The sequence below is a fragment of the Phoenix dactylifera genome, unplaced genomic scaffold (assembly GCF_009389715.1).
Source record: "Phoenix dactylifera cultivar Barhee BC4 unplaced genomic scaffold, palm_55x_up_171113_PBpolish2nd_filt_p 000505F, whole genome shotgun sequence".
NCBI lineage: Eukaryota > Viridiplantae > Streptophyta > Magnoliopsida > Arecales > Arecaceae > Phoenix > Phoenix dactylifera.
In genome coordinates, this window is record NW_024067922.1 from 54,901 (window position 1) to 81,472 (window position 26,572).

General features: G+C 40.5%; 1 protein-coding gene across 1 annotated transcript; it reads right to left on the reverse strand.

The window, feature by feature from the left end:
- Positions 1-20,838: 20,838 nt before the first annotated feature.
- On the reverse strand, positions 20,839-23,474 carry LOC103697912 (geraniol 8-hydroxylase-like). The gene is made up of 2 exons (XM_026801420.2): positions 22,502-23,474; positions 20,839-21,834 (listed from the first exon to the last, which is right to left on the reverse strand). Exons 1-2 carry the CDS (start codon positions 23,381-23,383, stop codon positions 21,208-21,210), a joined length of 1,509 nt encoding a protein of 502 aa, XP_026657221.2. The 5' UTR covers positions 23,384-23,474; the 3' UTR covers positions 20,839-21,207.
- Between the last annotated feature and the right edge of the window lie 3,098 nt (positions 23,475-26,572).

A 26,572-nucleotide genomic window follows, 5' to 3' on the forward strand; every position in this document is an offset into this window, starting at 1 on the left:
AATCGCTGGGAGCTGAAGCGGAAGGTTGGGACTTGGCTTCCTTCTTCGGGTGCTGCTGATGCAGAAGGGAGGCGCTGGGATCTTCCTTGCTGGGAGGTGAATCGCCCGGGATTGCATGGAAGCGGAAGGTGGGCTGATGCGGAAGGAAGGAGGCGCTGGGATCTTCCTTCACGGACGCGGGATCTGTGGAGGGTGCTGTGGGATGCTTGAAGATGGCGGCCTGATGCGGAAGGAAGGAGGCGCGTGGAGGGGCTGAGTCGGACGATGAATGCGGACAACTTGGTTTGGGAAGGAGCTGGGCGTTGAATGCGGAAGAAGGATCACAGGCTCGCTGGGAATCCGGAATGGGCGCACGGCTGAGAAGCTGGGACGAGCGGCTGTGGGATCATCCGGCTTGGATCACGGGAGAGGGGCTGGAGCTCACTTGGAAAGCGCCGCGGGACCACTGCTCGCATCACGGGATGGAAGAGCTGGCTGTGAGCCGCTGGGAGCAGCGTTGAAGACGCGGAATGGAAGAGGCGCGTGGGATGAGGCGGAGGAGCTGCAGATCCGAAAAGAGTTGGAGGTGTCGTGGACGGCGGATGGTGGCGTGATCACGCCTTGCTGGAACGTTGAATGGGTCATGTGCCAGTTTCTGCAATGGACTTAGATTTTGGAAGAAGGTCTGGGACCCTCTTTGCCCTCCTGAGATGAGAGCTGGGAGATGCCAAGTTCCGTCCAATTAGTCATATAGATAAAAAAAATAGTGTGATATGAAATTGGGCTTGTAGACAGACGGATTGGGTTCGTCACGGGTCATCTGTTCTGACTGGAGGTCAAGTGCAAGTTTTCAAGTCATGGGTCACCTAGCACTTCATAGTTATGGTATGGCCAAATTAGATTTTTCCAAAATTCTTTTCCAAAAGTACAGAAAATTTGGACCCGATTCGGACCCGAACCCGACTCGGACCCGACCCGATATTCAACCGGGTCGGATCTGGGAAGGGATCCTTCTTTAGTCAAATTTGTACTTAATGTGCATTTTATCTCTAATTTATGAAAATCTGTGCCAAACCCAAATATAATATTAATCTAGTAAATTTATCATTATCGGTTAGCAATAATACTAATTTAGGTGACATGTAGGTCGCACTTTTGTGCTCTCATCACACCCCCCAACCAGCTTATTGCTAGTCTCTAGCAATTTAGTGCGACAATGATAAAACGAGAGTGCAAAAGTTTTATTTATTATATATATATAAATATATATGAACTAAGATAAATACTCACTTTCGTAGAGCATTACGACTGCACTTAGCACGTGCAACAAGCCGTTAAACCCCTAGGTTACCCTAGTGGACGAGTGTTGTCTCGTGAGGGTTTGCAGTGAAGTTACCCACAAACTTTAATCCCAAAATAAAATTTGGTTTGTGAAATGAAAGTCTAATTTCAAGTACATAACTGATAAGAATTTCAAAAGCACACAAGGTTTTAATTACTAAGTAGCCCAAATTCTAGGTTAGTATGCAATTTAAGTTGAAGTCATTAAGTTTTCCGTTAGGGAGTTGTAAAACTTATTTATACTTGAGTGCTCAGTGAAGTTTGGACCATGCACAAGCTAAGGTTTTGGATCTCCAAAATATCGCTAATATTAGTAGTTTCCAAGAATTGGTCGGAAAAGACCTATTTGCTGATTCAAAATCATCTTTTCTGTAGGATTTCGAGAGCTGTAGATGTTTACTTTAATACCTCATGGGCTTTATATGTAATATTCCAGTTTACTCGAATTTTTACAACGACGGCTTTCACACTATTGTCTTTTTTTAAGGTCAATATACATTTTTTTGTTTTTCATTTTTTTTTCTTCTTTTTTTTTTGAAAGAGAAATGATAATGTATATATTGTGCACTTTTACTCCTGTGATGATTCCTCCATGTAGCGAGCAATTAGTCGACAATTCTCACACCAGTTGGCATGAGGTGTCGGGCCTCAAGACTCCCCTACGGACCTATGCTCGGGTTTCTCATCACAAGCCCGTTGACCTTTGACAATAGGTAGCCCTTTTCGATGTACCTGACTAAATCCACCAAATAGTTTTTTTTTTTTTGGATCAGAAAAAGATGGTTCATCAGGATTTGAGGTTGCTACCATATTCTCAACACAATGTCGAACCTATACCTTATAAAATGCAGGCCAGATGTGTTGTGAAATTCAAAGCACTAATTAGCTTACAACTCACTAAAAGGAACTTAATAAAAAGAACTCACTTTGCACTACTTCCAACTAGTCATTGGGCTCTTAGATTTTATATACCTTGTGTGTTGTATATTTATTATTATTATTTTTTAAATAAAATTTCAAATGCGTAAAAATACCCCCAAACCTAAATCTAACATTGTCCTCAATGTTAAAGAAAATTTAAAGCAGTAAGAGGACAGAGGAGAAGTACCTGATATGGGTGGGTAAATTGAAAGTTGGGGCAAAATCCCCCAAACCTGCATGTTAGTAATTTATTGAATATTTTTTTTTTTAGAAGATATTTACATGTTGGGTTGCCTCCCAAGAGCGCTAAGTTTTATGTCTTCATCCAGACAATTCCGATTTACTCATAATAGACAGGGTCAGTCAGAAGTGTCTCCTCGACTTCTGGACTCAGATACTCGAGGTATGGTTTTAAACGATGTCTATTGACTTGAAAGGACCTACCATCCTTGGTATTGCATATTACTACTGCACCATGCGGGTGCACTTTCTCTACTATGTATGGGCCAGTCCAGCGAGATTTAAGTTTCCCAGGGAATAAATGTAATCGAGAATCATATAAGAGAACTTTTTGTCCTTGGTAAAACTCTTTACGAGTAATCATTTTATCATGCATGACTTTCATGCGATCCTTGTACTTCTTGACACACTCGTAAGCATCGTTTTTAATTTCTTCAAGCTCGTCGAGCTGAAGCTTTCGATGTTCTCCTGCTTTGTCGAGATCGAAATTTAAGCGTTTGATTGCCCAATAGGCCTTGTGTTCTAACTCGACAGGTAAATGGCAAGCCTTGCCATAGACAATCCTATATGGGGACATCCCCAATTGGTGTTTTGTAGGCCGTACGATATGCCCACAATGCATCTGTTAACCTAAGGGACCAATCCTTTCGAGATGGATTGACAGTTTTCTCAAGGATGGTCTTGATTTCTCTGTTGGAAATCTCAACTTGTCCACTCGTTTGTGGATGATATGGTGTACCGACCTTGTGGGTGATGTTATACTTCCTAGCAAGGGCTTTAAAAATTCTATTGCAAAAATGTTTCCCCCCATCACTAATGATAGCACGAGGGGTGCCAAAGCGAGCGAAGACAGACTTCTTAAGAAACTTGATCACTACTTTGTGATCATTGGTCTTACATGCGACAGCCTCAATCCACTTGGACACATAGTCAACAGCTAGGAGTATGTACTGGTGCCCAAATGACATAGGAAAAGGACCCATAAAATCAATACCCCAAACATCAAAGATTTCTACAATTAAGATCGGGTTTAGGGGCATCTATTTTTTCTTGAAATTTTTCCTAGTCTTTGACATCGGTCACATGATTTGCAATACTCGTGTGAGTCGTGAAATAGTGTGGGCCAATAGAATCCGCACTGCAAGACCTTTGCAGCCATCTTTTTACCACTGAAATGACCACCACAAGCGTGGTCATGACAAAAGGAAAGGACTTTCCTTTGTTCGTATTCAGGGATACACTGTCGGATGATCTGATCAGGGCAATATTTAAATAGGTATGGTTCATCCCAGAAATACCACTTCACACGAGCTAGGAAGCGAAATTTCTCCTGTTTGGTCCAAGAGCTGGGCATTTGTTCAGTAACGAGGTAGTTGACTATGTCAGCATACCATGGAACATTGGTATGGGAAATCATCATTAGTTGTTCATCCGGAAAAGTTTCGGATACAGGTAAGGATTCTGCAGATGACTCAACAATCAATCTGGACTAGTGGTCAGCTACTACATTTTCAGATCCCTTTTTTTCTCGAATTTCGAGATCAAATTCCTGGAGCAATAGGATCCAACGAATGAGCCTTGCCTTAGCATCCTTTTTTGTGAGAAGGTACTTAAGGGCGGCATGATCAGAATAAATAAGAACCTTAGATCCTATCAGGTAGGGACGGAATTTATCTAGAGCAAAAACAACTGCCAACAATTCTTTTTCAGTGGTGGAATAGTTGAGTTGGGCGTCATTTAGAGTTTTGCTCGCATAATGAATAACATGGGGAAGCTTCTCTAGTCGCTGACCTAAGACAGCACCTATGGCATAATCGGATGCATCACACATGATTTCAAAAGGACGACTCCAATCAGGACTCCTTATGATGGGTGCTGAAGTTAGTTCAGACTTTAGTCTTTCGAAAGCAGTTATACAAATTGGCAAAAAATTAAAAGTAGCATCTTTCGCCAACAAATCGCATAAGGGTTTCGATAATTTACTGAAATCCTTGATAAAGCGGCGGTAAAAACCCGCATGCCCTAAAAAGGATCTGACTTCCCTAATAGTTTTGGGAGGTGGCAATTTAGCAATTAATTCTACTTTGGCCTTATCCACCTCAATTCCCCTTTGTGACACAATGTGTCCTAAAACAATACCTGATTCTACTATGAAATGACACTTCTCCCAGTTAAGAACTAAGTTTTTCTGTTTACAGCGTTCTACAACAAGTGTCAAGTGGTGCAGACATTCATCAAAATTGGATCCAAATACAGAAAAATCATCCATGAAAACTTCTAAAAATTTCTCCACCATGTCGGAGAAAATACTCATCATACACCGTTGGAATGTAGCTGGTGCATTGCATAGCCCAAAAGGCATGCGACGATAGGCAAAAGTGCCATAAGGACAGGTGAATGTGGTTTTCTCTTGATCCTCACGTGCGATAGGGACTTGGTTATATCCAGAATAACCATCGAGGAAACAGTAATGGGAGTGGCCAGCTAGCCGTTCTAGCATTTGATCGATGAAGGGTAGAGGAAAGTGGTCTTTTCTAGTCATGGCATTAAGCTTCCTATAGTCGATGCATACTCGCCATCCCGTTTGGACTCGAGTAGGGACTAACTCATTGTGATCATTTTTCACCACAGTGATGCCAGACTTTTTAGGTACGACTTGAACTGGGCTTACCCACTGACTATCAGAAATAGGATATATAATCCCTGCATCTAAAAGCTTGATGACCTCGGCTCGAACTACGTCCTTCATGATTGGATTAAGTCGCCTTTGTGGTTCTCTAGAAATTTTTGCATCTTCTTCTAGATGGATTTTATGTTGGACCACAGAAGGACTAATCCCCTTAATATCGGCAATAGACCAACCAATAGCTTCCTGATTCTTCCGAAGGATACTTAACAGCTTCTCTTCATGTTCTTTAGTTAGATTCGATGCAATTATAACAGGTAAGGTCTTGTTTTCTCCAAGAAATGCATACTTCAAGTTTTCGGAAAGGTCTTTAAGTTCTAGTTGTGGAGGTTTGACATTGGATGACACTAGCTGAGATTCCGAAATAGGCAATGATTCAAACTTGGTGGCCCATCTGCTAGTATCCATCACAGGAATGGAATCTAACAATGCATTAACCTCTTGACTTGACTCACAATCTTGACCAAAATTAGCCAAACATCTTTTTAATGGGTCAGAATAACTCGACTCTTCAAAAGAACTGCTAATTATATTCTCAATCATGTGAATTTCTTCCAAATCGTCCATCTTAGTTGACTGACTACTACTATGAAAAACATTGAGCTGTACAGTCATGTTTCCAAAGGCTAGAGACATTATTCTATTTCGGCAACTAATCACAGCATTTGAAGTGGCCAAATATGGTCTACCTAGGATCACCGGGATGTGACTTTCTGGATTTTTCACTGGTTCAGTTTCAAGGACTACAAAATCCACAGGGTAGTAGAATTCATTAACTTTTACAATCACATCCTCCACAATTCCTTTGGGATACTTCACAGTCGTATCTGCTAATGACAAGGTAATGTTTGTGGACTTTAATTCTCCCAAACCTAGTTCGGTGTAGACAAAATAGGGTAATAGGTTCATACTTGCTCCTAAGTCTAATAGGGCTCTCCGAATGATGGTTTCTCCTATTTTAATTTCAACGGTGGGGCAACCAGGGTCCTTGTATTTTGGGGCAATCTGTTGTTGAATAAGAGATGAGGCTTGTGCCGCCATCACAGCTTGCCTAGGAATACTGGTTTTTCTTTTCACCGTGGTTAGGTCTTTTAAGAATTTTGTATAGGAGGGGATCTGTCTGATGGCATCTAAGAAGGGTAAATTTATTTGAACATTTTTAAAGACTTCCATGATTTCATCGTACTGAGATTTTTTCTTTGAGTCTTGTAGTCTACTAGGAAAGGGAGCCTTAGGTGTGTAAGTTTCTATTGGTTTCTCCTCTATTCCTTGTGTTCCCTGTTCTTGTGCCTTTTTCTGGGTGGGGTTTGGTTCATGCTTTTCTTCTTTTTCTTGCACAGAAAGTTGGACATTGTTGTCCACTTGCTTGCCAGACCGTAAAGTGGTAATTGCCTGGACTTCATGGGTAGGGTTTCCATTAGAATCAATATGAAACTGGCCTCTCGGCCCTTGATTCTGTTGCCTACTAGGGTTAGGCACTGGCTGACTGGGCAATTCACCTTTCTTCCTATCCCCTAGAGAGTTGGCTATTTGGCTCAGACTAACCTCAAGTTTTGCAATCGTTTGCGCATGGAATTGGTTAGTCTGGGTTTGAGCCATGTTGGTCTGTTGTTGTTGTTGGATGAAGTCTTGTTGCTGCTTCATCATGTTAGCCATCATGGCTTCCAATGATGTAGTTTGCTGAGGGATAGGGGCACTATAAGTAGGGATAGGTGGAGCCAATGATTGGTTTATTTGTGATGGACCTATCCTGGAAAAATTCTTTTGAAAACCTGGTGGACCACCTTGATGCTGAATAGGTTCATTTTGCTTGTATGAGAAATTTGGGTGGAACCTATTATCAGGGTAGTAGACTGGGCTGAATGAATTGGGAGTGGGTTTCTTGAAGGCACTATATGAGTTAAGAGCATTTGCCTGCTCAGCCTTAATATTGGGTAAACTAGGACAACACTCCACTAGATGCTCAGAACTATTACACAAGATACATAAATTATGTGACTCGTGATCCACTTTCATGATGGGATTTAACTCTTTATATGAACTCGAACTAGTAGAAACAGTGAAAGCATCAAACTTTTTGCTTAAGTTGTTCATTCCAGTCACCAGATTGGACATGACATTTTTGAGTTCTGGGTCTGCTTTCATTTGATAATTACCTGGTTTTCTAGATCCGAACTCATCTCTATTTACTTCCTCACCATAGCTACTCCAATTTTGGGCGTTCTCGGCTAAGTCAACAAGAAATTCATAGGCTTGATCCGGGGTTTGGTCCATGAACCTACCCTTGTGCATGGACTCGATCATGTTTCTATGTGCCGGAGGTAGTCCTTTGTAAAAGAAATGTACTAGATCAGCCTTGTCAAGCCCATGGTGCGGGCACTTGACCAAAAGATCATGGAATCTTTCCCAAAGTTGGAAAAATTCCTCCTAGTTTTTTCTCTAAAAGTTCTGATGGCATCCTTAATTTTTTCAGTCTTTACCATGGGATAGAACTTAGCCATGAACTTCCTAGATAGTTGTTCCCATGATGTGATGGAATTTGAAGCAAGGGAATACAGCCATGCAGCAGCACGATCCTCTAAAGTCATGGGAAACAACCTTAATTTAATACCCTCTTCATCTAAGTTTTGATTTCTAAACGTTTGATAGATTGTCAAAAATTTGTTTAGATGAATATAGGGTTGTTCACTCTCGAACCCATGAAACTTAGGTAACATGTTTATTGTTGCAGCCCGAATCTCGAATTGGGCTGCGTTATTAATTGGTAATACTATGCACGTAGGGGGACTAGCGGATGCGGGTGCAAACAATTCATTCAGGGTTCTAATATGTTCACCCATTGTAGAGATCGACGGTTGGTTTACAGTTCGCCGGTTGTAATGAAAAGTTCTATCAATCTCAGGATCAAATGGGGTTAACTTATCCCTTAATGACCTTCTACCATGCATACATCATCAACACTTCATTATATTTGACTCCTAAAATGAACGAAATCCTAAGAGAAGAGAAGGGCTAGACACAGATGACCACAACCAACACCACACAACAATTTGACCCTATTAGTCTTAGAACTAAGTAAGGTTTAGTAGCTTCTTAAATCTAGTTGCACAGAGATTTATCAGGTTAAAAAGTTCCTGAAATTCTCTCTAGATTAGACAGCTCCTAATCTCCCTTTCAGATTAAGCTTGAGCTTACCAGTTAAGCAATCCAGTAACTAGTGACCAGAAAAGTCCCGGGGTGTGTGGTGGTGCCAGAAGGGATACACCGATACCACAATACCCGTAACAGTTCTCACTGTTGTAAAACTTTCCTAGACATCACCAATTACTAAATTCTCACTGGAGTGGCTTTCAGCCGCTTCTTTCCAAGAGCCTAATTGAGCTCGAAAACCCTAAGGCCAACGTCTAATTTGATTTTAATTTAATTTGGCTTAGGATAAGTATGCAAGGTGGTGGTTTTTGGGCTAAGGACAGGTAATGATTTCTCGACCTTATCTTTTTAATGAGTTTTGCCCTTAAATTCTTTTATGCAAATGCTTAATACTAAATGCAGCAAATAATCAATGATTTTTTAAAGTTTATGCAATGTCATTAGGTTGTACTGATTAAATGAGCAAACAATTTTTTTTTTATTTTTCTTATTTTTTTTTTAATATAGGAATAACTTGAATGTAAACTAAAACTAATCCTTATGCGTCAGTCAATCTCCGAATGCCCGTTGAATAAGCTCTGGAGATTACTCCGTGAGGAGTTCCAATAGAGGTATGATCACTTCGGGAGATTGCACCCTATCAATTACTATCAAAAATAATATTTTTTTGATTTTTTTATTTAATTAATTTTTTTTAGAAAAGTTTAAATTTCGAATTTCAAATTTCAGATTAATAACTACGAAATTACTAACTAAAAATAATCAAAATAAAAAAAATTAATAAAAATAAAAACTTACTACCGGAGTGCATTCACTCCGGGTATCCAAAATCCGATTTGATCTTCGTGATCGTTCTTGTTTCTCGATTTGCCTCCCCGGCAACGGCGCCAAAATTTTGTTCGTCCTTTTCTGTCTATCTAAAAATGTGCTAGACAGATCGTTGTTAGAACCGACGAACAAGGTTGAATTTTAAATTCTACTCTTACCTTTCCTACTCGAAGAATAGCGGTTGTAAGAGGTCGATCCACAGGGAGGTGATTGGAGTTGCATAAAAATAAAAACGTTCACTCGGATTCAAAAGCGATTTTTGAATAACAAAAGAAAAACATTACGTCGGGATGTTGATGGATTCTCTAGTCTACCGGAGAATGTTTTTTTTATTGAAATTAACTAAAAGACAGGTATTTAAATTCAAAAAGCATTTTTAATGAAAAATAAAGCTCTGGCATAAAATTAAAATGGATGAAACTAAGAGGATTGAAGCAAACATAAATTTCATAAAAGAAGATTTAATGTATTGCATAAAAGAAATTAAAATTTCAGCATAAATAAAATCTTAAAAGTAAAACACTCCACCAAAATAAAATTCTCTAAAGTTAAAACTTAAAACATTATTCTCAATTAAAACTCAAACTCAAAACACATTGCTCTTAATTAAAATAAAACTAAATATGAAACATTGCTCTTAAAAATAAAACTAAACATGAAAAGAAAAAGAAAAAGAATAATTAAAAAAAAAACAAAACAAAGCACTGGCTCTGTTTGAAAACAGAGCATCAACACTCCTCCTCTCTGTTTCTTCTTCCCCGGACCAGCCGACCACCCTCTTCTCTCTTGGCCTCCACCCCAACCGAGCACAACTTCCTTCCTCTGTTCTTTGGCTCAACACAGAGCACCTCCTCTCTTGGTTTCCACACAAAACCGAGCACACCCTTTCCCAAGCTCCTCCTCTCTGTTTTATAGACCCTTGGAGATGTGGTGGAGGCGGGATCAGCGGGATCGGCTGGGCGGATCGCGGAAGGGAGGCGTGAACTTCCTTCTTTGGGCCATGGATGCGGAATCGCTGGGAGCTGAAGCGGAAGGTGGGGACTTGGCTTCCTTCTTCGGGTGCTGCTGATGCGGAAGGGAGGCGCTGGGATCTTCCTTGCTGGGAGGTGAATCGCCCGGGATTGCATGGAAGCGGAAGGTGGGCTGATGCGGAAGGAAGGAGGCGCTGGGATCTTCTTTCACGGACGCGGGATCTGTGGAGGGTGCCGTGGGATGCTTGAAGATGGCGGCCTGATGCGGAAGGAAGGAAGCGCGTGGAGGGGCTGAGTCGGACGATGAATGCGGACAGCTTGGTTTGGGAAGGAGCTGGGCGTTGAATGTGGAAGAAGGATCACGGGCTCGCTGGGAATCCGGAATGGGCGCACGACTGAGAAGCTGGGACGAGCGGCTATGGGATCATCCGGCTTGGATCACGGGAGAGGGGCTGGAGCTCACTTGGAAAGCGCCGCGGGACCACTGCTCGCATCACGGGATGGAAGAGCTGGCTGTGAGCCGCTGGGAGCAGCGTTGAAGATGCGGAATGGAAGAGGCGCGTGGGATGAGGCGGAGGAGCTACAGATCCGGAAAGAGTTGGAGGTGTCGTGGACGGCGGATGGTGGCGTGATCACGCCTTGCTGGAACGTTGAATGGGTCATGTGCCAGTTTCTGCAATGGACTTAGATTTTGGAAGAAGGTCTGGGACCCTCTTTGCCCTCCTGAGATGAGAGCTGGGAGATGCCAAGTTCCGTCCAATTAGTCATATAGATAAAAAAAATAGTGTGATATGAAATTGGGCTTGTAGACAGACGGATTGGGTTCATCACGGGTCATCTATTCTGACTGGAGGTCAAGTGCAAGATTTCAAGTCATGGGTCACCTAGCACTTCATAGTTATGGTATGGCCAAATTAGATTTTTCCAAAATTCTTTCCCAAAAGTACAGAAAATTTGGACCCGATTCGGACCCGAACCCGACTCGGACCCGACCCGATCTTCAACCGGGTCGGATCTGGGAAGGGATCCTTCTTTAGTCAAATTTGTACTTAATGTGCATTTTATCTCTAATTTATGAAAATCTGTGCCAAACCCAAATATAATATTAATCCAGTAAATTTATCATTATCGGTTAGTAATAATACTAATTTAGGTGACATGTAGGCCGCACTTTTGTGCTCTCATCAGTTTGTTTCATGAACCTACCCTTGTGCATGGACTCGATCATGTTTCTATGTGCCAGAGGTAGTCCTTTATAAAAGAAGTGGACCAGATCAGCCTTATCAAGCCCATGGTGTGGGCATTTGACCAACAGATCATGGAATCTTTTCCAAAGTTGGAAAAATTCCTCCTCAGATTTTTCTCTAAAAGTTCTGATGGCATCCTTAATTTTTTCAGTCTTTACCATTGGATAGAACTTGGCCATGAACTTCCTAGATAGTTGTTCCCATGATGTGATGGAATTTGAAGCAAGAGAATACAGCCATGCAGCAGCACGATCCTCTAAAGTCATGGGAAACAACCTTAATTTAATACCCTCTTCATCTAAGTTTTGATTTCTAAATGTTTGACAGATTGTCAAAAATTTGTTTAGAAAAATATACGGTTGTTCACTCTCAAACCCATGAAATTTGGGTAACATGTTTATTGTTGCAGCCCGAATCTCGAATTGGGCTGCATTATTAATTGGTAATACTATGCAAGTAGGGGGATTAGCGGATGCGGGTGCGAACAACTCATTCAAAGTTCTAATATGTTCACCCATTATAGAGATTGACGGTTGGTTTATAATTTGCTGATTGTGATGAAAAGTTCTGTCAATCTCAGGATCAAATGGTGTTAACTCACCCCTTAATGACCTTCTACCATGCATACATCATCAACAATTCATTAGATTTGACTCCTAAAATGAACGAAATCCTAAGAGAAAAGAAGGGCTAGACACAGATGACCACAACCAACACCACACAATGATTTGACTCTATTAGTCTTAGAATTAAATGAGGTTTAGTAGCTTTAATCTAGTTGCACAGAGATTTATCGGGTTAAAAAGTTCCTGAAATTCTCTCCTAGATTAGACAGCTCCTAATCTCCCTTTCAGATTAAGCTTGAGCTTACTAGTTAAGCGATCCAGTAACCAGTAACCAGAAAAGTCCCGGAGTGTGTGGTGGTGCTAGAAGGGATACACCAGTACCACAATACCCGTAACAGTTCTCACTGTTGTAAAACTTTCCTAGACATCATCAATTACTAAATTCTCACTGGAGTGGCTTTCAGCCGTTTCTTTCCAAGAGCCTAATTGAGCTCGAAAATCCTAAGGCCAACGTCTAATTAATTTTAAGTTAATTTGGCTTAGGATATGTATGCAAGGTGGTGATTTTTGGGCTAAGGACATGTAATGACTTCCCGACCTTATCTTTTTAATGAGTTTTGCCCTTAAATTATTTTATGCAAATGCTTAATACTAAATGCAGCAAATATTCAATGATTTTTTTAAAAAAAAGTTTATGGAATGTCATTAGCTTGTACTGATTAAATGAGCAAGCAAAATTTTTTTATTTATATATTTATATTTTTTTAATTTTTTAATTTTATGTTTCTTTTTTTATTTAAATTTTTATATAGGAATAACTTGAATTTAAACTAAAACTAATCCTTATGCGTCAGTCAATCTCCGAATGTCCATTGAATAAGCTCTGGAGATTACTCCGTGAGGAGCCCCAATAGAGGTATGATAATCTCGGAGGATTGCACCCTATCAATTATTAGCAAAAAAAACAAATTTTTTTTTTAATTAATTTTTTTAACCCCTTTTTTTTTTAATTTCAAATTTTGAATTTCAGAATTCAAATTTTGAATCTAAATTTTTGAATATTTGAATTTTGGAAAAAAATTTCAATTTTTTTTACAATTTTTTTTTTTAAATTTTAAATTTTGAATTTTAAATTTCAGAATTATATAACTACGAAATTATTAACTAAAAATAATCAAAACAAGAAAAATTAATAAAAAAAACTTACTACCGGAGTGCGTTCACTCCGGGCATCCAAAATTCGATTTGATCTTCGTGATCGTTCTTGCTTCTCGATTCGCCTCCCCGGCAACGGCGCTAAAATTTTGTTGTCCAATTCCTGTTTACCTAAAAATACGCTAAACAGATCGTTGTTAGAACCGACAAACAAAGTTTAATTAAATTTTACTCTTACCTTTTCTACTCGAAGAATAGTGGTCGTAAGAGGTCGATCCGCAGGGAGGCGATTGGAGTTGCTTAAAAATTAAAACGTTCACTCGGATTAAAAATCGATTTTTGAATGATAGAAGAAAAATATTATTTTGAGGATGTTGAATGTTTTCTAATTGAAACTAACTAAAAGACAGGTACTTAGATTCGAAAAGCATTTATTTAATTAATCAAAGAAGAGTTTTGGCATAAATTAAAATAGACGACACTAAGAAGATTGAAGCCGGGAACATAAATTTCATAAAAGAAAATTAAATATATTGCATCAAAGAAAAATTAAAGGATTGCATAAAAAGAAATTAACTTGAATCTAGAACAGGGATTGCACGAAAGAAAATTGATGGATTTCATAAAAAGAAAAATTGATTACAAATAAAAATGGAGATTAGAGGCCTAATACTCCTTCTATTTTGCAAATAAAATAAAGAAAAGAAAACAAAAACAAATTACTTCTCTTTTCCCTCTCCCACGGTGGAACTTCAACATAAAATAATATTTTTTTTCTTTCTTTCTTCTTCTCAAGAACAGAGCTATGCTCTGTTTTTTTTTTCCTTTCTCTCTTCTCTCCCAAACCAATGGCCTCCCTTTCCTCCCTCTTGAACCAGCCGACCACCCCGCCGAGCGCCCATCCCTCCTCTCATTCTCCCCTATTTATAGATCGCCACAGCATGGAGAGGAGGAGAAACGGGAGCAGGATCTCGGGAGGTGGATCCGAATGATGAGCGCGGATGGGAGAGGCATCCCGACTGGCCGCGTGATCCTTGGCGTGATGCGGAAGAGGATGATGCGGGATCTTTGCTGGGAGGAGGCTGGATCTGCTTCGGAAGAGGTGCGGACGGCTGGAAGGAGCGGATCCTTGAATCGGCTGGGCGGATCGCAGAACAAGCTGGGAGAATGACGTGATCCGTGGAGGGGGTTATTCACGGGTGATTGCTGGGATCATTGCGGAAAATTTGAAGATGCCTTGCAGCTGGGCTGGCATGCTGATCACGGCCGGCTGGGAAGAGGGGCTGGCCGCTGGGATTCCGTGGAGGAGCTGGGAGCGTGATCGACGGGAGGAAGAAGACGTTCACCGCGTGAAGAACGTGGGCTGCTGGGCGCGGAAGAGGAAGACGGACGCGTGATGCAGGCTGGGATTGATCACGGACGGAAGGAGCTGGGGATGTGGACTTCCTTCTTTAGCCACAGGATGATGGAATGGAATCGCTCGGGATCGCTGTGGCGGACGCGTGGGATCATTCCTTCTCCCCTGTTTTTGCACGGATGAAGCTGGAGATTGCAGTTGGGGGAGATAGGCTGATATGGAAGGATGTGGATGCTGAATTGCTGATCCATGGAAAGTAGGATATACGGGTGTATGGACTGCACGTGGGAAGACTCTGGAATGTTGTGATGAACTCATTCAAATGGACGTACGGGATGCTAGATCAGGGATGCTTCATGGAAGATAGACGGCTCGGCTTGGAAAGAGATCCTTCTGAAGTCAATTTGTACTCAATGTGCATTTTATCTCTAATTTACGATAATCTGTGTCAAACCCAAATATAATATTAATCCAGTGAATTTATCATTATATGTTAGCAGTAACACTAATTTAGGCAGCGTGTAGATCGCACTTTTGTGCTCTCATCAAAATCTATATGTTTGAAAACTTACTTTACTGCTGAAATTTCAAAACTTAGATTCATTCATTTCCACACCCATCCTACCAACCCTTTTAAAATCTTTGTTATTAAATTAGCACACCCTGACAATGAAAAGTTTTTCAATATCCCACGATCAGATTACTTTAGGATCAGAACAACCATAATACTTGTTTGTAACCTAGTCTCTTAAATTGATTAATCTCATAACCTTAACTCTAAATAACTGAAGTAAAAATCAGCAACCATTAAATTTTAAGTTACTCTTGTGAATGTTTGTTGAGCTCTGAAATCATAATAGGTTGCATTGGTAGGTTGTCCTGCATCAGATTATTATTTTTCTTGAAACTAGAACCTATCTTTTGCATTTTGAGACTCTTCTAGTATTTAGAATTCTAGTTTTTATTACACTCATTTTCACTAACAGTGTTCACTTCAGAATTCAAAAATGTAGCATCATGTTTTCTAGATCCTTCCTTAGTTCTGAGATGCTTTAGTATCTATTCTACAATAAAATCTTCTACCATATGTAGAAGTTTGTTCCTTTAACCATTCCAAGTAGGAAGAAGTTTTACAATAATTTCCTCCACTTGAGGTGACTTAGGAATGATAATTTTAAGATCACGGAATCTGTTAAACAGAACTTGCAATTCATGCACTTGATCCATGATGGGCATGTTGTCATTCAATGTAAATTCAAAATATTTGATGATTAGAAATATATAGATCATAGGGATGGTTAGATAATGCATCTAGAATGTGGCCTCGGCAAATAAATTCATCCTCTTGTCACCTCTTTCGTTCATTCTTAATCTCTTTAGTATCTTATGGTGTTTCATCAAAAAAAAGTTGCTAGTTTGGATCTAATATATACGCAATCTTCAGTATAGTCAGGATAAACATCATCTTGTCCTTGAATGAGTGAAGTTGGTTTCATCAAATTGATCCAATTTGACAAAGTCTTGATTCATGATTTTGAAAGTAGTACTTGATTTAGTAACCATCGCAAATATCACCTTAAAACTGTTGAAGAAAGAGTGGTTTGAATAGAAAAAAATATTATAATAATTCAAGGCTTTGATGTGCGTAAATCGCTATTTTTAAGGTGCTATTTTTTCCATATCAAATAACAACTTTGCTAACGAGTTCTTGGAAAATCACCCAAGGATACAGTAAAGCCTTATGGAATTTTGCAGATAGCAATTCTGAAGAAATTTCTAAAATCTCTTCGGAAAACTATTTAGAAGCTAGCAGGAATAAAGGTTTTGAGAAGTAAGGAAGAAGATTTCTATTTCTAGTAGCAAAACTCTATGCTTATAGAGTCCAAATAGGCGCAAAGACACCTTTTCCATAGATAAGTGATTTTTCAATCCGTAGATACATTATAACTCGTCCATTTAAAATGAAATCTAATACCAATGGTTGTCCCACAAAGCATCTTTCCAAAGTCACAAGACTTCAAGTTTAAATCAAAGTCTATCCAATAGAGATACCATAAAAAGAAGTCCCTTCTAAAAAAAATAACAATAAACATCTGTTGGCCCCTTCCTCTTCTTTTTTTTTAATTTGTGAAAGGAAACCGTACACATCTATTTCCGACGACTCCTTCCTCTCTCTCCTTATCTCTCTTTTTTTTTCGAAAAAAAATTGCAATCCATTCAACAATTCTAGTAGCATTCATATGGGTTGAGCTATTATAATTCATATTGGCAAGCATCATAGATTTTATATTTGTTTCTGTTTCTTGAATTAGATCTCTTCAAAAAAAGGGTGTTTCCTCACAAGTGTGAGGGGCTCCTAGGAATAGGCTTGCTTCTCCAAGTGATATAGGGATTTCTCTTCCATTAGTCCTATCTCCAGATTAGGGTACAATCGTTCCCCCATGTTAATACATCTACCCTTAGCTTATCTTATAGGAACTTATGAAATGCCAAGAGTTTGAAGACAAGCCTCTTAACCTAAAGGTACGAGGTAGGATCCATCAAGTTCTCTCTCTACATTGAAATTAAGTTGTCGTGCTGATCCTAGCGAAAACTCAAACATAAAATTTAAACACCCAAGGGGGGGACCAAAATTCTAGTACATATTTGAAGAAGGGTCTGTAATTGTTAACAGGTCCTCTAGTAGCAGGTAGGCCAAGAGGATTAGAGATAGTCATGCCAAAACCGTCAAATACAAGAGATAGTCATGCTAATGCCATCTATGTTTCATTTGGTCCTTCTGTCTTTTATGGATCACCGACCGAAGCCTAACCCCAACCAATCAAGGATAGTATATAATGACAATTATTAGTACTACAAATCATGCATTATAAGGGGGTCCTAAAAAAAGAAGAAAAGCAATCACCTATCATTATGATACGATCACTACCCGACTGATTTGGTAGTTAGACACCTATATATGTTGTTTCACGTGAGATATAATTGTGGATTCCTCCTCCCTAGGCTAGAACATACTTTTTCTAGAGGTCTCTTCATGGCTAAGTGACTAAAAATTAGGATTGTAGGTGCAGTAGATTGTGATGACTCAAGACCTCACCTAAAGAGGCTAGTTAAAAGGTATTATTTAGGTTCTTTGACTTTTCTTGTTTAAGCCCATATTTTTACCGGACTAATGGTCCAAATTTAATCAAATCTAATAATAGACACAACGGTTAGCCCATGGTTAACCTCAAATGGGCTTGTGCTGTAGTATTCCTTAGTCCACATGGGCCATAGATTAGGTCTACTTTGATACTATTTATAGCATCCTAGGATCTCAACCAAAAAAGTACTTAAAATGTATTATTCAAGATTCTGATCTTGTATATGTAACCACGAACTACCTAGTTTATAACTGGTATGAAGATAAACACATGCCTGCACTAGTTCTCATATAAATGTTTTAAAAGGACATTATGCATATGAATAGTAATTGCAAAAATACTCATCCAGGAGATTGGAGAGAAGGATGGTTGTGTTGCTGCTATTCCTCCTATTAATAAAATCCTAAAGAAAAGAATTGGTCAGGATGGTATAATGAACCTAACCTAGGGGCCTAATCTAGATAGCCCCCTTTTTAGAAGACTCGATTGCTAGCCAAATCCTGGGTCCTCAGGGTGCTGTCATCCAACCCACATTTCTCTTAAGCAAGACCTCCGGCTACTACTGGTGGGTGAACTCCAAAATCGCGTCCTAGACTGTTTATCACTTCAGGATGTCTCTCACACTCTATGAACCCTCCCTGTACTTTACGGGAGCTTCTTGTAGATGCTTGCATGGCACCTGCAGGTAGTAGGATGTTTATGATGGCAGCGGAGGGTCCTAGATGAGGCTGTCCGGCTTGAATTTCATACATGATTGAGCAAATTGCAGCCAACCAAAAGTAGTTTAAATTGGCTTTAGGGTTTCTGCCATCAGTTTATGTAAGTAGAACCCAAAACACCATTTTATACTAGTGCCAGGGACCATCTTGCCAAAATATACTAACAACAGGCTACTTCTCTAGTATTTCCTAGCTGTTGCACTTGATTCCATTGTTAGGGGGCTGTTGATTGAGGTTGAAATTTTGAAAAAATGAGAGGTGGGAAGAGCTTGTTGGTGGCTGATGGTGTGGAACTTGCCTTCAGTTTAAAGAAACCTACCACCAGTATGACGAACCACTGGTCCCACAAGATCCGCTACTAGTTTAAATAGGTTCCGAGGGACTTCCCACCGCTTCGCTCAAGGTCCCAACTTGTCCTAGGATTTTCTAAATAGAAGAATCTATGCATGGCGAGGGGCTTTGGACCGGGGATAGGGGTGTCGTATGATATGAAGCTTGGTCATCTCGAGAGAGCAGCAAAAATTGGATATTTATAGTACCATGTAAGGTACTGGCGACCTGACGACTCCTTTATTAGCAATATCAATAATGGCCAAGACTTGACATGATATATGCTTTAACAAAAGTCCGTCGGGAGAATTAAACATGGCTCTGTAACTTTTTCTATGATTTATGTGTTACTTCAGCATTTTCATTTCTTTGGTACCTTAGTTTGACTCTATAGGATTACAGATTGGCTATTGCACTTATCTTTGTTCTCTCCCTTTAAAGGATCCTAGTTACTAAAAATGAGGTGTATTAAGGATTAACAAAGAGGATGTCGTCTGCGATGCTTTGGGGGTCAACCTTTCCACTTTCCCATAGCCATACAAGGGAAATTATGTTCGAAGTATTGAGGTACAGAGGCATAGTGACCAAGAATGGATATAGTATAGGTCATACTAGTGATCATATTGATAAAGTTGATGCGATGCTTATCATATTGCGAATTATGTTGACAAAGGATATTTGAAAATTATTTTAAATGTGTGAATTTGTAGATCAGCTGGATGTGCATGGCATCTGAAAAACGGACATTAATAGAGGGGTTTTTGTCAAGTCAATTTGATATTATGTTAATTTTGGGCATAAGATGGAGTGGAACGCTAAATAAATCCAAATCACACCCATTGTTGCTTGAATTTTTGTAGCATGTGCACATTAATGGTGCAAACATGCTACCATTTATTTTCCCGTAGTTTTTAGTTTGCTTTTTAAATAATTTTCATGTAGATTAATCTGAAATATTAATAGCTAAAAAAATTATTCCTATAGGGTAGTAGATTGGCCCTTGCCTGACAACGTATGGAAAGAACAACATGAATAGATGCTTCTGCATGGGTTCTCTTTGGAAATTTTTATGTTTAGGTTTTTAGTTTCAACCTAGAACCTCTAAAATTGCTGATTTTGATGCTGGATTTATGCTCTAGGCCATGAATATGATGATCAAAGAATCATTAATCTTAATTTGATTTATTTTCCCATAATTTTCCATATTAATTACTTTTTTAGGATTGAGGAGTTCAGTAATAAAAGAGTAGAGGAAACAATTTCATAGATAGAATGTGTATTTAGGTCCCAAAAAAAAATCAAAAATTTCAGGGATGATTTCGCATATAATCCCCCTAGCCTATTATCTATTACCCCTTCTTTCTTCCTCTCATTCCCAACTTCAAATAGTAGTAAACGAGATGGAGAGAATATGATTAGAGGATCCTGAGCGGTTCTTGGGTTTACCACTCGGTTTGACCTCATCACCTTAAAAGCTATCTTCAAATAAGAAAGAAACCGAAAATCATTGATTTGATCAAGTTGCACTTGCTTCATATGTGGATATCCTCTCACAATGATATGTCGCACTTGTGGATGTTACAATGTCTATCCTTCTCTGGCTTCACAAGTGATATGATAGATTGAGTATGCTCATAAAAAATTGAAAATCTTTGAAGTTCTTGATCTGAAGCTTCATGTAGATGATCTACCATGAAAAGAATGCTATCAATGACACTGAAATCTTGGAATGGGTTTTGGCAAACAACTTGCTTGTTCTAACAATAATATGCTCAACATTGTTGAACCCAGAAGCATCTGGTTACTCTAATTATTCAGACTTCAGCAAACCTTGCAGCATGGATGACTAAACAACCTATGTATGTAATCTGTAGGGGTTAAATACCCATGATACGAATGGCACCACCATCAAAATTAATGAAGAAAACTATTTTAATCCAGGAACATAATGGAAAAGCATTTGTTACTGGAGCAAAATTTTCTTAAGATCAACTTATTTTTAATTATCAAGTGTGGTTTTTGGAAGAAAATCATACCTCTGATCACCCTGAAAAACATAGTTGACTTGGCAAACTTAGCTGATCAAAACTTTAGATTAGTGCTGATCTTTGGCGTCATGCTTCCAACTGAACTCTCCAAGATCGTGTGTCATATTCATGATTCAACTCTGCAGCAAAATATAGCTCTGGCTGCACAGTGACCTAATTCATATACAAACATATTCATCTCCAATTACTTATAAAACTCACCTTCAGCTTTAATAATACAAGACTTTCCCAGGCATTTTATATTCAGACTACAATTCCAAATTTCTAGTACCTTGGACATGTAAGCTTAAGCAGATATTAATATTCAGCATTTTCCAGACAATAGGAAGCACTTCCTACCTGAGCCAGTTTTTTCGCTAGTCAACAAGGAAAAGAAGATTGATGCACTTCGGATACAAGAGCTTTAATCACTTCAGTTTTTGAAGTGTTATGATTTTAAACATGTAGATTACTGCATAAGTCCATGATCGTTAAGCTTCCATGAAGAGAGAGAAAAAGTTGCTTCCACGATCGTCAAACATGCAATCTATGAATAGAGATCAGGGTTTGGTAGTCTTGGTGTTGGTATGGCAACCAGTGGCTTAGCCTTCTTTAGAACAATTCCAAACTTCTCTTCCAGGTCCAGTTTCGTTCCCTCTGCTAGCTTCCACTCAAAAGAGTGCAACAGTGATGCTAGGGAGTATCCGACCATCCTCTCTGCCATTGAGATCCCAGCACAGATTCTCCTCCCTGACCCAAATGGGAAGTAATTGAAGTCATTCCCACTAAAATCCCACTTGTTGGTACTGTCTAAGAACCTCTCTGGCTTGAACTCCAGCGGATCTTCCCATAATGAAGGGTCCCTATGTATTGCCCACACGTTCACGAAGACTCGACTGCCTTCCGGGATGGTGTAGCCACCAACAGGGCATGGAGAGCTTGGGCAGTGGGGGACCAAGAGTGGAAGGGCCGGGTGCAATCGGAGAACCTCTTTGATCACAGCTCCAAGGTAAGGGAGATTAGAAATGTGGGACTCTTCTACAATGTTGTCCTTTCCCACAGCTTGGTCGAGTTCCTCTCGGGCACGTCTCAGGGTTTCAGGTTTCTGCATCATTTCGGCCAACGCCCACTCTACAGTGTTCGATGTGGTCTCTGTTCCCCCGACAACCATATCCTGTCGACAAAGATTTTGATAATTAGAAGGACTAGTTTGTTGTGCAAGCAAATGGACATGGAATAAGTTACGAAAAGACTGGATGGATTTACGAAGGGCACAAGTTGAAGCCTGTCTCTCTCCCCAGAAACTAAAAGGTCTTAAGATTAGCTTTTCTACTATTTATCGGATACTAGTTTTTCTGTTATTTAATGGACACTTGATTTTAGAGTATCTATAGATACAGAGTACTGAACGGCTTCGTTCTTTGATGGTGGATTGTTTAGCGTTTGTGATAGCACACTCATGTTGACACTAGACAGACAGTCATTGTTATTGCCATTGCCTAGATAGCTCCTGAAAAAAGAAAAGTCTCAGAAAATATAGATGGTAATTGCTGACTTCCACAACTAAGGAGGATTGAGAGCAGATTTAGTAAGAAAAAGAGACTTCTTTTAAACATCAATGTTACGATGGATGGACAGACACACAAGTCCTCGCAAGGGATACGGATGGATTTTTTATTCAACTACTTCACATGACTAATAATTATCCCCAGATATAAAACCATAGCCCAATTCTATTTATTAAATATCATTGAAAAAATCATAATTAAAATATTAATTTTAAAAGAGAGAGAGAAAGAGAAAGATAGGGAGAGAGAGAGAGGAATGAGAGATTTCTTTACCATGAGGAGGGCCTTGACATGAGTCATGGTGAAAGGCGTCTTGCTATCACCGCCTTCCTTCTCCATCCTCAGCATATACTCCAAGAAATCCTTCGCCCCTCCCTCCCCGACCTTCCTCCTCCGGTCTATTATCGGCTCGAAGATCCGGTCGAACCGCTCCAGCAGCACCCCCATCTGCGTCTCCACCCCCTGCAAATCGAACCGGGCCAGAACGGGGAAAAAATCCGACACGTTGGGTCTGCCCAGCAGCTCTGTTATCTCCGCCACCAGCCTCCGGAACTCCTTCCCCACCCAACTCCTCTCCTCCCCTTCCACCGTCCCTCCCCACAGCATGTTGGTGATCACGTTCATCACCGTCAGAAACATCTGAGCTCCGACGTCGATCGGAGTCCCGGCGTGGGAGTGCAGGTGATGGATGGTCGACCGGACCTCCTGTCTCCGGAGGCCGTAGACGGCGTCGAGGCTGGCGGGGCCGAGCATCTCGCGGACGCAGACGCGGCGAAGCATGCGCCAGGTGGGGCCGTTGGGGTTCCAGACGATGTCGGCGCCGCCGTAGGCTATGACGCGGGCGGCGGAGGGGACGTCGCGGTTGGCGAAGATGGGGTCGTGGTCCTTGAGCACCTCGCGGGCGAGGGCCGGGGAGGAGACCACGATCCCCAGCTTGGTGCCCAGCCGGATGCTGAAGAGTGGGCCGTGGGTGGCGGCGAGGCGGGCGAAGTAGGTGTGGAGCTCCGGGTCGAGAAAGGGGAGGCTGCCTACGAGGGGGAGCCCGGCTGGGCCTGGAGGGGGTTTGGAGGAGGAGGAGCGGTGCCACCGACGGAGGACGGCGACGTAGAGGAGCACCGCCAGGAGGGCGGCGGCCAGGGAGGTGGAGAATTCCATAGCAGTGTTTGAGCGTGGGTTGCAGTGGTGGGCTCTAGATCCCTTTTGATATATGACAAACAAAGGAGCATATTTCCTGTAACGATGAGGGAATTTATTGGGGAGAAGAGCCCGAGTGATTCCGGGGGGCAGCTAAAATTCAACGGAGGGAAGATGCTGAGCTTGTCGTGTACTGGGGGGAATGGGTGGTTGGGTCGTGAGACGTGGGTGAGATAGATATCGAAGACGGTCAATCCGAGGCCACCGAAAGTCGGAAGCGATAGATCCGGTTGTCTGATCCGGTGCACGATTAAAAATTATTTATTAGAAAATAATTTACTAAAATTTTATTTCAATTAATGTCAAAGTAGATGATATATGTATCATCTATATGTTAGGTACATTATTAAGATACACCAACTCAGGCTTCCATTCATCAATAATATTTACCCTTCCAAGTTCGCTACCATCACACATTAGCAACATAGTTTGATATGAGGATATGGTGCCTATATTGCAATTTCTGATTTTTGGTGAGTCAGGATGGTCGATTAATTTTAGTTTCTTTGCAAAAAATTTTAAGTAGCTAGCTATCCGGATTCTCTTCCAGACAATCTTTTTGAGTGGCTGTGAGTACAATTAGTCCACTTTCGCACTCATCCACTACAAGCAGAGGAACCGTTTGACACAAAAATACTTCAACGACCTTGTATATTTTTACTACAATCGGAGATTGAGGCCGAAGTGCATTAAGGAAGAAGTAGAGCTAAAGTACACAGGTCCGATCTATAGTGCTTTCGTTGATGATGAGGATGACCTTATGGTCCCCGATGGCTTATGAGCTAACAGTAGGAGCTGGAGCTTGATGAGCGAGGATTGTCTCCACAACCAGCTAATTTTGTAGCCAATAAGGTTAGAGTCGATGCAGGGCCATGGGTAGAGAGCAATATTTTACGCATCCTTCTAGCTGATTAACCATAGCCACAGAGGAGTCGGTCACCACATGACTCCTTATCCAAGACATCTTCTCAGAGATATGATCGAGAGATGCTGAAACGAGGTCACTATGCTACTTAGTCGACTCGGTCAGAAGGGCGACATACATCTTTCCAACATAGTTAGGCAGAGAGGGACACGAAGGGTAAGCAGGCAGAGAGTGGCACAAAGAGTAGGCAGGCAGCGAGTGGCATGAAAGATAAGAAGGCAGCTGCCCAGCATACACAAAAAAAAGCACCTGCAGCCCCAATAAAGAGTGTGGAGAAGAAGCCATTTCACTCAGATTCAGAGACCATGAGCAGTAGTTCTGGTGGTCATGGATCTACCATCCAGAGAGGGAGTGGAGACATGAGATCACCATTTATGAGACACAACGCAGAGCGGTCTTCAATTTATCAGTGAGTCCAAGTTTACTTATGCTACACAAGATAGGATCAAGGTGCACGATCTGGTGGAGCCCACGAGAATCCGATTGCATATAGGAGATAGGTTCCTTGAGGTCATTCAAGAGGATACGATGTAGCTGCAGATGACCTCACACATAGAGTAGAATCTATAAACATGTCAGGTTCCGAGTCATATACTTGATCCTATTACGCACTACCACAGGTTGCCGAATTTTTTTTAGAATTTGAAATAATGTGATGGGTGAATGATGGAAATTGAACCTACACATGGTGGATTCACAATCCACTGCCTTGATCCACTTGGCTATATCCACCCCTTATCTAGTTGAAGGATTTATGACCCATATGGAAAAGTGTTTTTCAAAACCTATCATTAAGGCATCTTCAAGTGGCTACTACGCTATAGATATGATATATATTAAGGCATCTTCAGGTGGCTACTACGGATATAGATATGATATATTTGAGGCATCTTCAGGTGGCTACTATGCTATGCAGTCTCGAGCACCGTTTGGATCGGATTTTGCTATCGGCTTAGTTGGATAGGCCTCATCACAGCCATTTATTAGTCAGTTTATTAGCTAGAGGGCACCTCTCAGAGCTAGAGCTTCAGCAAGAGATTCAAGAGTGCTTATAATTCGAAACGCGTTCCTTAGGGATGAACATATAAGACTATAACGCCTCTTGGTTAGAGAGGTGGGTTAATATGCCTCCTGACTATGCTAATGATTCAGATATGTACAAGAGGCATCTTTAATTGATAAGATTTTAAATATCAGTATATATGTTGTACTTTAAATATTTATAATTGATTGTATTATTTTATATTTTTCATCTCGTTACTTGATTTGAGAATATTTTATATTGCTTCTTCTAGCATGCAATATCTCACTAATCATTTTATGTTTTGTATCATTTTAAAATAACAAGATGCATCATTTAGGTTAAATCAGGATTATAGAAATACAAAAAAATTAAAAAAAAAATAAAAAAATTGATTACGGATTAAATCAACTTAAAAAGCTTCAAAAAAAATTAGACATGTCGGTATGGAGCCGGCACGCCCATGCGTACCGTATGTCAGTACAGTACTGAACCAGTACCGTACCAACCCGTTCGCCGATCGATTTGGGTCCCAGTACCAGTTCGGCAGACCTTGGGGTCACTATTAGGTATATATCAGAGAAACTTCAAGTATGCATCAGAAGTCCATCGAGTGTGTATCACCTAGATATGTACTAAGGATGATGTTTTAGAAATTGTGTATCAATTTGTTCGAAGATGTGTATGGCTTATTAGATGATTAAGTTTCTAAGTGTGTATCACCTAGCTATATACTGTGTACTAGTGAACATAGTCCATAGCTACAGGATAAAGAGACCGTGTTTCAAAGGAGGACAAAAGGATTCAGGGAGGAGGAGGAAGACCTCACTAATGGATGGAGAGGGAAGGATGAATTTACGAGAAAGAAAAGAGGGATACAGATAGACGTCCTCACAAATGACTCTTCATATATATCTTTTTTTATGTCACGAGAATAGATGAACCCCATTAGTAGGAGGAGTTCTATCCCATTTTGACTCTTTGTTTTGCACTTTAAGATGGATATTGATGGGAGAAATGTTGGGCATCTCAACCTCCGATTAGACCTACCTCTTTAGCCTCAGTATTAGCCGAGGTGAACAACTTCGATGAAAATCGAGGATCGGCAGTTATGGCAACACTGCAACCAACACACAATCAACGTAATTTCTACCATCTCATTTAATTAGTTCTCACCGACCTCAGAGCAAGCTGTTAGATGTAT